General features: G+C 48.0%; 1 protein-coding gene across 2 annotated transcripts; it reads right to left on the reverse strand.

The window, feature by feature from the left end:
* Positions 1-186: 186 nt before the first annotated feature.
* On the reverse strand, positions 187-14,979 carry UHMK1 (U2AF homology motif kinase 1). 2 transcript variants are annotated; one of them, XM_080622743.1, is made up of 9 exons: positions 14,596-14,979; positions 13,327-13,619; positions 10,386-10,577; positions 9,507-9,601; positions 8,434-8,510; positions 5,432-5,530; positions 4,392-4,480; positions 3,833-3,916; positions 187-1,284 (listed from the first exon to the last, which is right to left on the reverse strand). In XM_080622743.1, the coding sequence occupies exons 1-9, from the start codon at positions 14,879-14,881 to the stop codon at positions 1,042-1,044; spliced, it is 1,458 nt and encodes a 485-aa protein (XP_080478869.1). In that variant the 5' UTR covers positions 14,882-14,979; the 3' UTR covers positions 187-1,041. The 2 variants fall into 2 exon arrangements, with proteins under 2 accessions (XP_080478869.1, XP_080478868.1); XM_080622742.1 differs by having other exon boundaries at positions 1,109-3,916.
* Positions 14,980-15,451: the final 472 nt, after the last annotated feature.

The raw sequence follows: 15,451 nt of genomic DNA on the forward strand, positions 1-15,451 counted from the left end.
GCTGCCGCAGGAGCCTGAGCCCCGACTGACCGGTCTGACCGGGCAAAGGTCACCCTAGCAGGCATCCGAGTCCCCACAGCCACTGGTGCCACCACGGCTGGGTGACAGCCTCATCAGCCCGGGGTGAGAGAGAACTATGTGGCACTTCACCAGGGGTCCCACAAGAAAAGCATGCTGGACAACAGCTCCATACCGAAGCATCATTTATTAATCACCTGTATCAAGCACACATCTGCTCAGCAATGGTGCATGATGGGACACAACAGCTGACATCTAACCCAAAGGGAGGCACGTGGTTACAGTATCTGTCACAGCAGGAAGAAGTGTACTGAACCCTCTGGAAAGACAACCCGGGTGCAAGAGGGTGCTCAGACTAAGGTGTTAGGAGGCTGGAGACCAGCAAGATTAGAATTAGGAATACAGCTAAGATCAGAGCTGACTTGTGCTTTGGCCAGTGATTTAAAAACAAGTTACCCTCCTTGCATACAGTAAATAGGTGGAAGTGCAAAGAACTTTCTCCCTCACTGCTCCCCCAGACACTGGTGGCAGAGGAAAAACTATTTTTCTTTGATTGGCAGTGACAGTTCATGTCAGATCAGCTACAAAACCCAACCGTCACCAAGAAATAACTGAGCACCACCGTGTTTCTCATTTACACACATGCTCCAAGAAGGGACAGCCCCTTGGACTGCCTCCTTCTGGGTAGGAGGGCCAGGTCCAAGACATCCCACCAGAGCAGCACCAGCCTTCCCTGGCTTGTCTTGAGGCTTCATCTTTCATCCCTTTCTCCCTCAAATCAGATCTCTCCCACAAAGGCTGCTTGCAGGTTTCACATCTAGCTGTCACCTAGCCAAGACTACACAGGTTGGTGCTACACCAAGGGCTATTGGGAGGGAGATGCATCAGCAGCATGGAGCAAGAGACCCAGCAAGCATCCAAGTGGAAAGCCTCAGCACTTCCGCAACTCAAGCAGGCAGTAATTTGGAGACGGGAAAGCCAGGCCCGTCCAGGCACACACCACAACAGATGCCTTGGATTGAATCACAACGCACGCTTCAGATACTGACAGGTTTTAGCAGGGCTGAAACTTATGCCAAGCCACCAACAGATCACCAAGACACCAGAGTGGGCTTCAGTTTGATAGAAAAGGTTTTGAAGGCAGAGAGTGCATAATAATGATAAAATGCTTCTGCTCCAAGGAGCTTCTAAAACTCCCTGTACCACAGAGCCTACAGAGGGAAGCCAGGGGCTGGATCCAGTGACAATACAGAGATCAGCATCTTCAGCTCTTGATAGGAATAAAATCTAAAGCAGTAGCTGTGAGGTTTCTGCCCAGCTCCATCTTCAAGCCTGGTCAATGAGCATTTGGAGAGAAAATGTGGCAGCAGGAGTTTGCACCTTGAAGATTTATTTAGCTCCTATTGAAGCAGCTGAACAAAACCCCAGCCAAACTCTGGTGGAACAGCTTCACCATGCTGCAGGAACAGGTTGTAGCTCCTCTCTACAGATTCATCCTGGCATGGCTCTCTATCTTTAGTTACAAATCCAAAGCATAATTCTGACTGAAAAAGAGATATGCTGGAAGAAGACAGAGCAGCTCACAGTCCTAGACAAATGCATGTGAGAACTTAAACGCACTGAAGTTCTGCACCTGCACCCTGGTATCTCCCTATCTGGCACACACAGAGCCAGCTTAATGCTGCTGGCACAATGGCATTCAACATGTGAACGTTGGGGCCAAAGTGTTTTCACCCCTGGCTCAACCCACCAGAGACAGCAACAACTTGGAGCTGAGGAGGTCAGTCAATACCTACCAATACTCAGAGTACTTGTAAACACTGTTTTTCACATAGGAAAAATCCTCACCCAGTTAATCATCCAGTTCCTCCCATATACTAAAGGTGATTCACTGCAAGGACAATTACATTAAAAGCAACGAATCACACACCCCATCTATGCAAAGCTGCTACATACACCAAAGTAGCATCATTCCCAGAAAAAGTCTGATCAGCAAATCTCACCTTAAAACTCATTGTGGGCTTTTTAATATTGTTTGTTCTTCTCATGGAAAACCTATCACCTCAAAGGCAACAGAAACATTCAGAGAGATTGGTCCTTTCTGAGGGAGTTTGGGAAGGGCCACAGCAGACAGGGCAATACACCAGCACAGAGAGGAACTCTGACTTGTGAAATGCTACAGACATTGGATCTCCTGACATACGGCACACACACAGGGCAAAAAAAAGAAAAAAATCAAGAGGCGCTTAAGTGCAGGATTCCAGCAATTCCAGCATCAGCAGGATGCAAAAAGTAAACTGCAAGGTAATTCAGTTATTACTCCAGGGAAGGTCAGGGATGGCTCAGGCCTCAGGCCTCTCTTCCTCTTTAAAACGGGTACCAGAGGTTCACAAGCCAGAATATGCTGGTCCTCCTCTAATTTGGGATGTTCCACACTATGCATGCCAGGAGTCATGATACCCTGTGTATGGCCTTGCACACCCCTGGGAAAATACCACCACCTACCCAATGCCAGCAGCTGTGCAAGTGAGTTTCTGCCTGTGCACTGAAGCAACAAGAGCAGAGAGCATGCTTCAGGGGGAACCTGCTTGCCCAGGTTTCTTTCCCCAAAAGCATGTGGCTGTTGTTCCCAATACTGGGAAAGACCTTCTCCTGGCTAGTGAGGTCCGGGACTGATCAAGCCCTTTCTATACAGGATCTCAGATTGCCTCAGGCCCTTTGTATAACCTATGAAGGACCAAAAGTGTCAGTGCTTCTACCTATAAGTCTAATGGGTTAATGCAAAACCAAAATGCTCAACACAGAGCAGCCAAGTGTGGGACCTATGACAGACAAATATTTGTTCTTATAAGACCTGCAAGGCAGCAGTCCTGCTGAGACACAAGGAATACTGTGTACTGTAGCACTCTTTCAAAAACTATCACCTAAAGATGCTTATGTATCACAGATGATTTGGCATCAGAGCTAGGGAGCGTCAGGGCCACCACAGGGCATAAGCTAGAAAAGATGATTCCACACTGACAGGGTTTTCACACCACCTCAGGCTACAAAGTGCTTACAGGCTGTGCTGGGAATGAGGCTGGCACTGCTCTGATGACATGTATCCACCATCAGTCCCTGCCCATCCGAGGCATACAAGCAAGTTCAGCTTACCACAGGCAGCATCACCCACAACTTGCTAAGCCCAGTATGCTGTCCCTGCTATGTCAGACTCTTCTCAGGTCACAAGGTGGTGACAGGGTAACGTTCAGCAGATCTGATTTCACTGCCTCCTCTGCTCTACGTGATATGAAGACTTGAAAGCCCTCCTGGTTTCATTTAAAGAGGATGGTCTTTCTGCTTCATTATTATATAGACAGAGATAATCCTCTCCCTAGAGCAAAGTCAAGTGCTATGGCCAAGACTTTACATGGTCTTGCTACAAATCACGTAGAAGCAGTCGCTAAGGTCTGCTCGGTCCCCCAGGCTCTCCCCCAGGCACCACTTCTGCCACCCAAGCGCCCCCTCGGGCAAAGCCACACACCCAGTGTAAACGAGCAAGCACAACACACACACAAGCACACGCTGAAAGCCATCCCGGCCTCCTCTGCACATCACAAAGCAGCAGTAAAGGTTTCAAAGCCCAGTTAAGTCCTTTGTATCTCTCCTTCACAGATGACTCAAAAGCAGGGCTAGGAAGCTCTTTTGCACATTCAACTGTACAACATGTGAGGAAGAGGAGCAAGACACCTCTCCTGATTGTTGCTACTGCCTACAGCAAATTTTGGTACAGATACCCTCTCTTATAGGCACTCAGTGGGTAAAACGTAGCCACAACAAACTTGCCATCAAAAATCTTTCCAGTCAGCATTTTTTGGGCAGCTTTGGAATCACCAGCATTTGCATATTCAACAAAGACCTGAAAGAGAGAAGGGAGAAATAGGACTTCCAGTGCAACATGCCACATGCCTGCCCCCCCCCAACCAGAGAAACAGTTCCTGAACATGTTTTTCCCCTTTAACCTTGGTAGAGCCCAGAGCAGTGGACCTAAAAAGGAAGAACCTTCATGCCTGAGCTGGAGTTTCTTCATCTCTTGCTCATTTCTAAGGGGAGCGTGTTTGGTAAGGTGGGAGAAAGCATCACGATGCTCTACGCCCTCAACACTTCCTCTCCTGCCCATTGGCTTCTCCACTTCCCTGCCATATCCTGGCTTCCCTGCTAAGGCTGTTTGGGCACCTCCCAGGTTAGGCAACTGTACATAACCAGGAAGGAACCTGGGCTGTAATTCAAGATAACCTGCTATTTTTAGCACTGTCATCCAGTAGCTGAGCAGCAGTCCTGCAGCACATGGAGTGTACATGGGAATACACAGCCTCTTCCCACCATTCACTTACTTGGCCTTTACCAGGATTCTCCTTTGGAATAAGCAAGGAAACCACTGGTCCATATTTCTGACACTCCTCCCTTATGTCTTCCAGGATATCTGCGAAAGGAAAGAGTTGGTTGTCTTTCGCTTTGTAAACCAGACGAGCAAAGAAACAAGTTAAGGCCAGATGAACACAATAAGGAACAGCCAACAAATGGGCTTTTCCTCTCAATTTAAAATAAATAATCAAGATGTGCCACAGCAGGAGCTGATGCTGCGTAATGCACATATAACGAGACAAAATGTCTGAACTGAGGCTCAGAACACAGACCTGCCGGCAGTGAATCCCTGATAGCAGGGTTTGGAGTACATGGACAGTGCTTTTCCTTGCACACAAAGCCTGGCCTTCCAGTAGCTAAAACATTTGGGAATTATAAGTGCCTTTTCTTTGTTATGGCACTTGGAGGAGAGTAACTGAAGTAGCTGCCACAAACCCTCCTTTGCGTGAGCAGAACTCAACCTTTTAAACTCATATCCCCAAAGCGCTCTAGGTGTTGCCACTCATGTGGATTTGAGAACAGACAGAAACACAAATTTTACCAACTCGCCCTGCCACCTACCACATAGAGTTTTTGCTACAGTTTAAGAACTCCAAAGAGATATTTCAGTTCTCTGCTGAGATCTTTGATAAGTTCATTAGCAAACTTTTACAGATCTCTGCTACTGGGTTCCAGAGTCCTGCACATGTCCAGCAGAAGCTCAGAGCTACAACTGTATTATGAGGTCTGTGGGCATTTAACCAAAGAAGAATACCAAAATATGTTATTATTTTTTTAATCTGGGATTCTTCAAGAACTCACTACAAGATCTGCTTTCTGTCTCAACCTCTTGGTCTATTCTCTGTTGGTGCAGTTGACCCACTTGGTTCTAAATCTCAGCTGAGCAGCAACTTGTTTGCTGTTCTGGTGCCTATTAATTGTACTTCTGCTTGTTCTCACATCCCTAGAGCCAAACAAAAGAGTCCATGAGACCACATTGCTATATAGGAATTGCACGGCTTTCACCAACCTTCATATTCTTCTTCGCACTGCAGAGAAGCATCGCTTAGGACATTTAGCAGCCTCAGCACAGGCGTGGGGAGCATCACCAAATCTTCAATATGGGGAGCTGTTTGACACCCAAAGAATTAAATAAATCAAAGTCCAAAGGAGCAAGGAAACAGGAAGTTAACTCAAAATACGCTATGATACACAGCACTTCCTGCTGTTTGCAGGACAGTTTTGCAGTTACAGCCTGTGTTTTCCCTGTTTCCTACTTATCTTCACCTGTGCACTGAGATACTCTTCCAAAGGGTTCAGTGCACTCTGCAATTACATTGGAACCGGCACCTGAAATTGCTTTCAAAATTACAAAGCTAGCAGAAAAAAAATTACAAAGACCACCACACAATCTTGCAAAGAAATGAGAAAAGCTACTTAGCTACTTCAGCAACGCAGTGCTATAGAATATGACACAACTACAAGAGGGTGGCCACAAGGTGTGCGAGCCATGATCCTGTGAACTTTACAGGAGTAGAAATAAAGCCCGCTGCTATGGGGCACTTGGCTCTAACAAAACAAGCAGCTCCAGGATGGCCTGGAACAAGCAGTGTAGCATAGAGACTACTGTGGAAGAAGAAAACCACAAGGTGGACAGACTAATGCCAAACTGAGTCACATCCAAGAAGACACCCAGTCTTCTAGAAACTCAAAGCAGCAGAGACACTGTCAGTTCTCCAGGGACAAAAACTTGATTTCATGTTCCCGAAAAGGGACTAGCAGGCCAGTCATGAATTTAAGATCTGGAAGACCAACTTGCAGTACATGGAGAGCATTAATGTTTTTATCTGTATTGGCAGCTACAGTTGCCGAACACAATAGCAGTACCTCACAGTCCTCTCACTTGACAGTGAGAAGAGAGAAAAGGGAAGAAATGGCCTCAGTTCCCCAGTCTTACCCTTCTGCCTACGTCTGCAAAGATAGTGGGTTATTATTTCCTTGGAAATATTTTTCCAAGCTAAGCACACAACATGTGTGAGGGAGCCGACATCTCTGCCAGGCACAGACAGATGTTGATTTGATATTGCAAGAGGAGATGACAGAACAAGCACACAGCTATAAATCAACTCCTTCCTGACATGGAAGCGTCCTTATGAAAAGCTTAGAGTACAAAAGGTCTTATCAGTTTAGAGGACGCCCAGACAGCACTCAGGGACAGCCCTTTGAAGAAAGGTGCTGCATCCAGATAACCAGGCATATTCCAGCTCCAAGCAAACATCTGAGACCATTCCTCCACAGGACTCTTGGCAACCAAGAGGCAACATCAGATGAACCAGAAACTGAAAGAATATTTAAGTGTCACCTCATTCTTGTATGTTGCCCTTTTTATTGAAGAAAGTCTGTAATTCATTTCACATGCCTTTTTTCAGAGATGGAAACAAACCAAACCCTAGGACTCAGAGCCATCTGGTCTTCTCATAACCAAGTCACAAATGCATTTCTTGCAATACGTTTCTGCTGTAGGAGGTACTTTCTGCCCAGCCCCTCTGCTCCTCTTCAGAGTGCCAGGAGATACCTAGAACACTGACAACGCAGAGCCTGCAAGTAGCTCAGGAAAGAAGTTGAGGAACTGGAAAGTCAAGACTTGGCTGTAAATGACAAGGAAAGCCATTCTCAGCTGTCTTTGCTCTAAACAAGAAAAACTGTGTCAGAGTGAAAGGCAATGACAGATCATTTTCTGACTTCCTAGGAAAGCAACAGTAAATGCTTCTTTGTGGAGACAAGCATATGTACAAGTTTGGCAAAGAGAACTAGGAAAAAAAGAAGCCGTTATATAAACTTGTAGCACTACCCACAGAAGCACCTTCCTAGGTACAGTTAGAGGTCTGTGTTTAAAACTAGAGCTGAAAGCTGTCAATATATTATCCCCTCTGCTCTAAAGCAATACGAGCTGCAAAGTTCAGCCACGGAAGGTGGAACTGTAGTGGATTACCACAGTTCCAGTTTCTGAGATGCAAGGGAAGTCTGAAAACAGGAACGAGTCTGTTGCCTTTGCCTAAAACACAGGAATGCCAGTATCTTGACGTGACCACAAGAGGTAATACATAACAACCTTCACTGCAAAGTACACCAAGAAGATTAAGAAAAGCAGGGCAAAGATTCAAGGAAAATGCTAGTTCAGCCAGAAGCTGGATGTCTGAAGCATCAATTTATGCTGCAGAAAAGCTGGATGCAGAGCTTTTCACTGGTGTTCCTGAAAGCAGACAAGCTTTGGAGGATGCTGCAGTTCTTTTGGAACAGAAATCAGGGAGGGGTATGAGCCTAAACAGGGTAGTGTCAGGCCATCTTTTGCTAACAGCCTGCAACCCACACGGGGAGGAGGGAAGGTGGGGTGGTCCTGGGGAAACTTTTAATAGATTGAAGAGAAACTGACAGATGAAAGTGCCATTGACATCTGCTGTGACCTGCCACACTGGCACCAGGAAAGGCAGGCCAGCCACTGCAAAAATAGGCTTGCACCACGAGAACACACTGGGACTATTTGACCTGTTCAGAAGATGCAGCAGCAGCAGATGCTACCACCAGCCACTGCCCTAGTCACTCACATCCCTGGCTTCTGAACTGGGAAACACTTGGCATATGAAAAACAATCCACTACCATAAACAGCACAGTACTCTTCAAAAGCACCTTAGCAGGCACAGTATTAGGTAAGTACCTTAGTTATTTCTGTCCCCTCAGATGAATGCTGCTGCTAATGCACTCTTGGTCAGTTTGATCTGGGCAGAATTTAATGGGAATCCAATCAGGGAAAAGCAACAGCCCAGGGGGCTAGAGGGGCATGGCAGCAATGAGAGCACAGGCATTGCTCTGACCTGCCTACTTGTGATACCGTGGAGGGCTGGCAAGTGCTGCTATGAGCAAAGGAGCAGCAATGAGGCCAGAACCAGAAACAGTACAATTTAACTGCACTCTGTGGTGCTTCCACCACAGAGCTGAGAAAGCCATGAGCAGGGGTGACATGCACAGCTTACCAAAGGGAATGCTGAAGAACGGGCTGCATAAAGCCTTCTCAGCAGAGGCTCGCTTTCCTTGGTCACAATGAAGCATGCTGGAAGAGAAGACACCCTTATGCCCTTTCATGTAACATTCCTGCATTGACAAATTAAACACAGGCTGGAAGCCAGTACTGAGGAATACCCTATCTTTTGGGTTGTTTATGGGTCAAAGAGAAGAATGAGAAGCATGCCTTTCAATTCACAGCTGAAGCACACTGGAAGGATCCCCTGAAAGCATTCTGGGTACACAGCACAGTAAGTTTTACTTCTCGATGACTCTCAGCACCAAATGATGGAAGTTGCTCACTTAAGAAGTTCACAGGGAAGTTCAACACAGCATGTTCCAGCCCCACTTTCCCAGACCATTCAGCCCATGTCTCAGGCACACATGAAATCTTACGAAAGATTTATTTTACTTCCATATTTATCTTATCACACTCCAAGCAGCTCCCACATCTTTCCACAAATGGGACTCAAAGCAGCTAATAGCCCAGTGCTTGCCTGAGACCATCCCTTACTCAGCTTTCCCAGTGGCTCCCAATGCTATTTCTGCCAAGTTGCATTCTCATTCACTCTGCAGCCTCAGAACAGAGTCACAGGAAAGCAAAAAACAATCCCCTTGGCAGACCTCTCAGTAGAGAACTACACAAGTGCATTTGAATCTTGACAGCAAGGAAGAAGCAGCACTGTCTGCCCCCCCTCCATCGTTTCTGACAACACTCCCCTAAAGCAGCAAAGTCTCCAGTTTTCTCCAAATATAACCTCATTGGCAGGAAGTACAAAGCACAGAAACAGCAACTGATTAACATCATGACTGATATTCTTTATGTGCTTACTCCATACTGTGCCAAAATCAGGAGCTGAAGGATGTCCGCTAATGCTTGCACTTGTTACTAGTATAGTGGCTGGGAGATTTTAAAAATAAAATTTAAGAAAAAAGAAAAAAAAAAGAAAAAGAAAGTAAAAGGTGTGGGCTCTAAGTTACCAAGAGCAGGGCAGGAGACTTACAGAGCATATCTTTAAGCAAGTTAGTCAATATGACAAGATACCTTTTGATAAGGTCTCTGAGGTGATAAGCTGGAATGGCTGAATTAACCACCCCTTCACTGGCAAATATGCGATCAATGATGGCAGAACTGTTTGTCTGGAAAGAACAAGGAACAGTGCTTAAGGAGGAAAAAGAAAAAGACCAGTGCAAAGCTTATAATATCCCATCTTCTTCTAGACTGAAGGCTGAGGGCTCTGGTGGCATTCTGTAAGATATCCCCAATGCTCAAGCCTCACACGTTAAACCTGCAGGCCCACATCAGATGAAGTCTTTTTTTCCCATTTGCCTGTGCAAAACCTAGAAATTTCCATACACAGGCAAATTTGCAGTTACTGTGGATGTTAGGATGCTGAAAGGATACTCTTACTGGGAAGGGAAACACAAACCAAAACTATTTCATACAGAACTGAGGACAGCATCAGGCTTCCAGCTCACACCATATAGACTTCCTCTTGTTCTCTCAGGATATAGACTTACAAGAAGATCCCCAAATTAGAGCTCATGTTAGACTAAAACCAGCAAGTAATCCCTCTGTTATTGTGCTGCTGAACTAGATGGCAGCCATCAGTCAGTTATTTTGTTCTTCCTTCTGTGCCACACTACAGCCAATGTAACTGACCACCCAAATCTTGGCAAGACACAGGCTCCAGAGACTCCTGAAACCCCCAGCTTTCAGTAACCCGAACATATGCAGCATTCAGACATTCCAGTCCCACAGGGCAGGCAGGTCTTTAAGGCTCTGAAACCTTCATTTTCAAGGCAATAGGATGAGAGAAACATCCTGGAAACATACTCTAGTTGCCAGGTGCTACCTCACAAATCCAGATTACAAACAAGACACACCTGGTGTAAGCAAGTACACCTGCAGCAGCTCTCTTACCTTCCATTCCTGAGATTGGACTGTATGTTTCAGTTTCATTCCTGAGAACATTTCCAGTAAAACAATTCCCAGACTCCACAGATCCACAGCAGAGGTACACTCCGTCTCACTCTGGAGCCCTGCCTGCGCCAGGCAGTTCTGCAGTTCTGCCTCTGGAGCCCGATACCCGTCTGTTTGAATATATTTCACATCCTATGGAAGATCAAACACACAGAAAAAGTTATTTTCCAGATTCAGGTTCTCCACCCTATCCTTAAATCAGGTATCTTTCCAAATAGGCCACTAAAATATTGCTAAATTGACAGAGTGTTGTAGGCTGGCAATTCAACTTGCTATATTGCTGTGTTGATTAGGAAAAACCCAAGACTGTCTGGAAGAGAAAACATCTCCCAGCAAAACAGCAGGCATCATAGTAACATCTGATCTCTCTGAAAGACAGCTCTGCTGGGAGGAAGAGGCTGGATGTCACTGGGGACTGACCCATTAGCCTCTCATAAGCACAGAAGATGCTAGAAGTTTCAGGATAAGGCTCAAACGCCCACAAGATGCTCCCACATCAGCTGCATGAGAGCACAAACAGCTCAGTCAGAACAGCAAGGATCAGTTACAGCTGCCATTATTCAAGTATTGATGTTCTCTGGAACAAAACATTAGAAGAACGAGGCAAGCACCTAACACTCAGGCAAGAAAATTATCAAAGGCGCCTCCCACGCTCCTCTTCCTTCTCCCCGCTGCAGCCAGAAGTGCTGTAGCAATCAATACCTGCCCAGCTGCTGCAGCTGGCACAGTGAAACAAAATGCCCACACACCACCTGCTTAAAAGAAACGGAGAAATTCCAAAATCACACAAGTGCTGGTTGGAGGGGCTGCTCTGAAGGTCTCCAAACCAGTCTCCTGCTCACAGCCAAATATCTGATCAGTCAGCTGTGGCTTTGTGTAGCCAAGTTTTGTTAAGTGTCCAAAGACAAACTGCATGCTGTGTCTTTTTAATGCAAGAAGGCTCATTTTAGACATGCTGTCGTAACTCAAAGAATGAAACAAGAACAGACAAGTTCTTCCTGGGTAAGGTGCAGGATTGGGAATTCTTACCAGGGGAATATATTCAAACCAAAAATTATCTGCTTCTCTGATTGAAAACAAAGTTTACAGAAGATGTTTTCAGGCAACAGAGGTTGCCAAAGCGGTTTATAACTTTAAAAAACTTGATACACAAATTGCTCATCAGTGTCCCTCCCTCCTGTGAGCAAAGAGCAGAACCTCTAGCATGGCAAAAGCAGGAATTTAGCAACCCCACCAAGTAACATTTAGAGATAGAGAAAACACTGTGGTCACTGGCCACAGGGCGAGATGGAATTTCACTCCTATCATCTAAGGCATTTTGAGAGATGTAAGTCGTTGAGACCTTGCCCTGTGTACAGCCATTCTCAGTTAAACAGTAACAGCAGGAAAAGTTATGCAAGAATAAGCTTGGCAGAGCTGTCACAAAAGTAGCATAGCCTTGACTCATATAAGGAAATCACATACATATGCTACCGCCCAAGTTAAGGGTGGTGAGGGGAGGCTGATACCCAGTGCACATTCAAAGCAGGGTGAGAAGGTTCACCCATAGAGCCAGCATATTTCTGAGAACTGAAAAAGGAAACTGAGCCAAACAAAGCAGATTGGAAGGAACCACAGAAGCAAGTAGAACACCTGATCAACTATTATGAGGCAAGTCACAGAGCAAGCAGCAAAACACAGATCTGAATTAAAAAATATATATATCTGCATTAGACATGGGACACCAGGAGAATGTTTTTTGCTGATAGACTTGAACAGATTACCAGCATAAACCAGCATTCAGCAAAGAACGTGGGAGAACTGAAGACAACATGGAGGAGTTAAGAAGTGCAAACATTAAAAACAACTCCTGTATCAAAGAATGCAGACAGATCACCTACACAGTCCTGATATTCACAGTGGGCTGTACTGTCAATATCAGGTAAACCAGTGAAAAAAGTATATGAATTTGAAATCTCTAAATGAGCAGAGTGCATGGAATAGGGACAAGCCAGGGCAATATCTGCATGGAAAAAATAATTCGTTTACTAACCCTACTGCCCATTACCCACTCATTAAAGGCGAATTTGCTAAGAAGCTACCTGATGAAAAAGCTTTACTGACACCCCTCGCAGGCTATTACTGGGAGAGGGAAGGATAAAAGGCAGCTCTATCAAGCCAACAGCAGAACCTCCTGAGGCTCTCTGCTTTCATAAGAGGCCACAGAAGAAAATAAAAAGAGCAAAGACAAACTTACAAAATCCAGAATTGCCAAAACAAAAAAAGTGACAGCATGAAGAGGGAGTGAAAACCCAGCATAAGGGAAAAGCAGAGCAGAATAGGCAGAGATCTGTCTGTGTCAGTAAAGAACACACACTGCCTAACCACAACCAGAGCATGGGCTTTCATCAACACAATGACACGGGAAACATCCAGACCTTCTGAGAAAGGGAAGCTGCTGAAGACAGGATGAAAGTAAAGACAAGCACAAGGACACCGCCAGAGATAATGCAGTTGACCGGGAGGTTGATGGTGAAACCTGGATTACTACTACACGTGATAAGGGATGATGAAAAGAAATTCTACAGATCTGGGCGCTCCCACGCGTCTGACCACATTAAAACTAGCAAACCTTCCAGGAAGCTGAAACACCACTTCTTTCAGTGCATCATTAACTTTGGAATTCATGGTCATACGTAGCACAAAGGCTTAAGACATCCACAAAGACAGGCAAGGAGAATGGGAACACAACATTTTAGCCTTTTCCAGGAAACTATCAGCACCAGCTCAGCTACTACATCGACCAGGTCACGTCGACTCCTACATTCAATGAGCTAAAGGCATCACAGACGCACACAACTCAACACAGAGCCAACTGCTTAGACAGAAGCATGTTCCAAACCTGATTCCCCTCTTTGAAGCTAAGTCCAAAGTCAATGAGCTTAAAGCACTCCTCCTCTGCACTCCACAGGATGTTGCGTGGCTTGAGGTCTGCATGCACGTAGCCTTTGTGGTGCAGGAAAGCCAGGGCTTCGAGAACATCTCGGGCGCAGTGCTGGATCATCCACATGGAGCAGCCCTGGTTGCTGGAGTGCAGCAGCAGCTCGGACACACTGATGTCCAGCAGCTCCAGCAGGAGACAGCGAGATGGGCCATTTGCAGAGTAGTGGTTGGTGAACACGCCGTACAGCGTCACTACAGTCAGACACAGTGACTTGCATTGGTAACAAGCAATTAATCAGTTACATTCCACCACTGCCCACATCACCACAAAAGCTGCAGGAAGCAGCGTGATGTTCAGAGAGATGTAGAACCAGACTTCAGAGGGAGGCAGCAAGGGAAAATCAGTCATGTCACCCCTAAGGGCTTTGGAGGACAGGCCATGAGGCTCTGATAAAGCATCAGGGCCAAGCGCTCAGACTCTGCGACATGGATAAGCACGTCCCGGTGGGTAAAATGGAGGCAGAACCACTCTTTTTGGGACATGTCAATCTCTTCCTGCAACAACCCTAGCACAACAGGAACCTAAGCTCTGTCTGGGTGTCTAGGTATGTTACAGCGTTAAAAAGCGTATCACACCGAGAAAAAGAATCAGTGGTGGGTGAACCTTGGGACTTCCAGCAGACGCCTCTGATGTGGAGACTTTCTCCCTTGCCAGGCCCTTTCCTACCCATACAGCAGCCAGAGCCAGCAAGCAGACAGCACCCCACCACTGCCAAGCAGGCAGTGTGGCTCAGGCAGCCCTGCCCGAAGTGGGACACCGGGATGCCCTGCCTGCAGGACCTACTCTGCCTACCCACAGGGTGACAACATCTCCTGCCTGATCCTGCCTGCACTGGGGAGGTCACCGACAGGCCCTAGCCCAGGAGCATGCACCAAGAAGCACCCACCACAGGGATGCTGCTTTCGGGTGTCCAGGTGAGAGGCACTCAAACCTGCCCGCCCAGGGGTGTCAACCCAAGGAGGACATTGGTTTGGGGGTCCCTAGCCCTACCTGTGGGGGTCAGCTTGGGGGTGAGGGCACTCATACTCCCCAAGGGGCTGGGGGCGGTTTGGGGACACCAGTTTGCCCTGGGGGAGACTGGCTGGGGGGGGGCTCTGGGAACAGGGGGTGCCCGCGGGGGTGACCTGAGAAAGGGGTTTGGGGAGGAGGTACCGGGGGTGCCGTTACCGATGTTGCGGTGCCCGCGGAGGTGCTCGAGCGCGGCGCGCTCCTTGCGGAAGCCGTACTCGGCGCAGTCGGCGGCGGGCGGGCGGGCGCCGGAGCGGCGCGCGGGGCCGGGCCGCGGCGGGGGGAGCACGAACTCCTTGACGGCGCCGGGGGGGGCCCGCGGGTCTCCGCAGCAGCGCACCCGGTAGACGGAGGCCGAGGAGCCGCTGCCCAGCGGCGCCTGCACCTCCCAGAGCCGGCCCAGCGCCTCCAGCAGCGGCGCCGCGCCCCACACGCACCCCGACATGGCGCGGTCTCGCCTCACATCGCCCCCCCGCCGCTCCCGCTGCCCCGCCGCTGCCGCGCGATCACCACCGACGCCGGTACCAGCCGCCGCTGCGTTCCGGCCGCCATGACACCGGAAACGGGGCGGGGACAGCCGGCGGGGCCGCCACCGACCCGCCTTTGCCGGGGCGGAGTGGACGCGCGGCTGCGGTACCGGAGTCCGGTTCTCTCAGAGCCCGGCACAGCGGGGCAGCCGTGTCAGAGCTCAGCCCCGGCACCGCCAAACTGACACAGCATCCCCCGGCTCCCCCATGGCCGTGCCGCTGGGCCTGGCTCCTGGGGTGGGGGTGCCCTTTGCAGGTGTCAGGCCTCTGGCAGCGCTTTATGGGGGTATTGACAGAACTGAACATGAGCCAGCTTGTGCCCAGGCAGCCAAGAAAGCCAGCGGCATCCTGGCCTGTATCAGCAACAGTGTGGCCAGCAGGACTGGGGAAGTGACCATCCCCCTGTACTTGGTGTTGGTGAGGCCATACCTCGAATACAGTTCTGGGCCCCTCATTACAAGACAGACGTTGAGATGTTGGAGCAGGTC

This window comes from Psittacula echo (assembly GCF_963264785.1).
Source record: "Psittacula echo genome assembly, chromosome: 7".
Lineage (NCBI taxonomy): Eukaryota > Metazoa > Chordata > Aves > Psittaciformes > Psittacidae > Psittacula > Psittacula echo.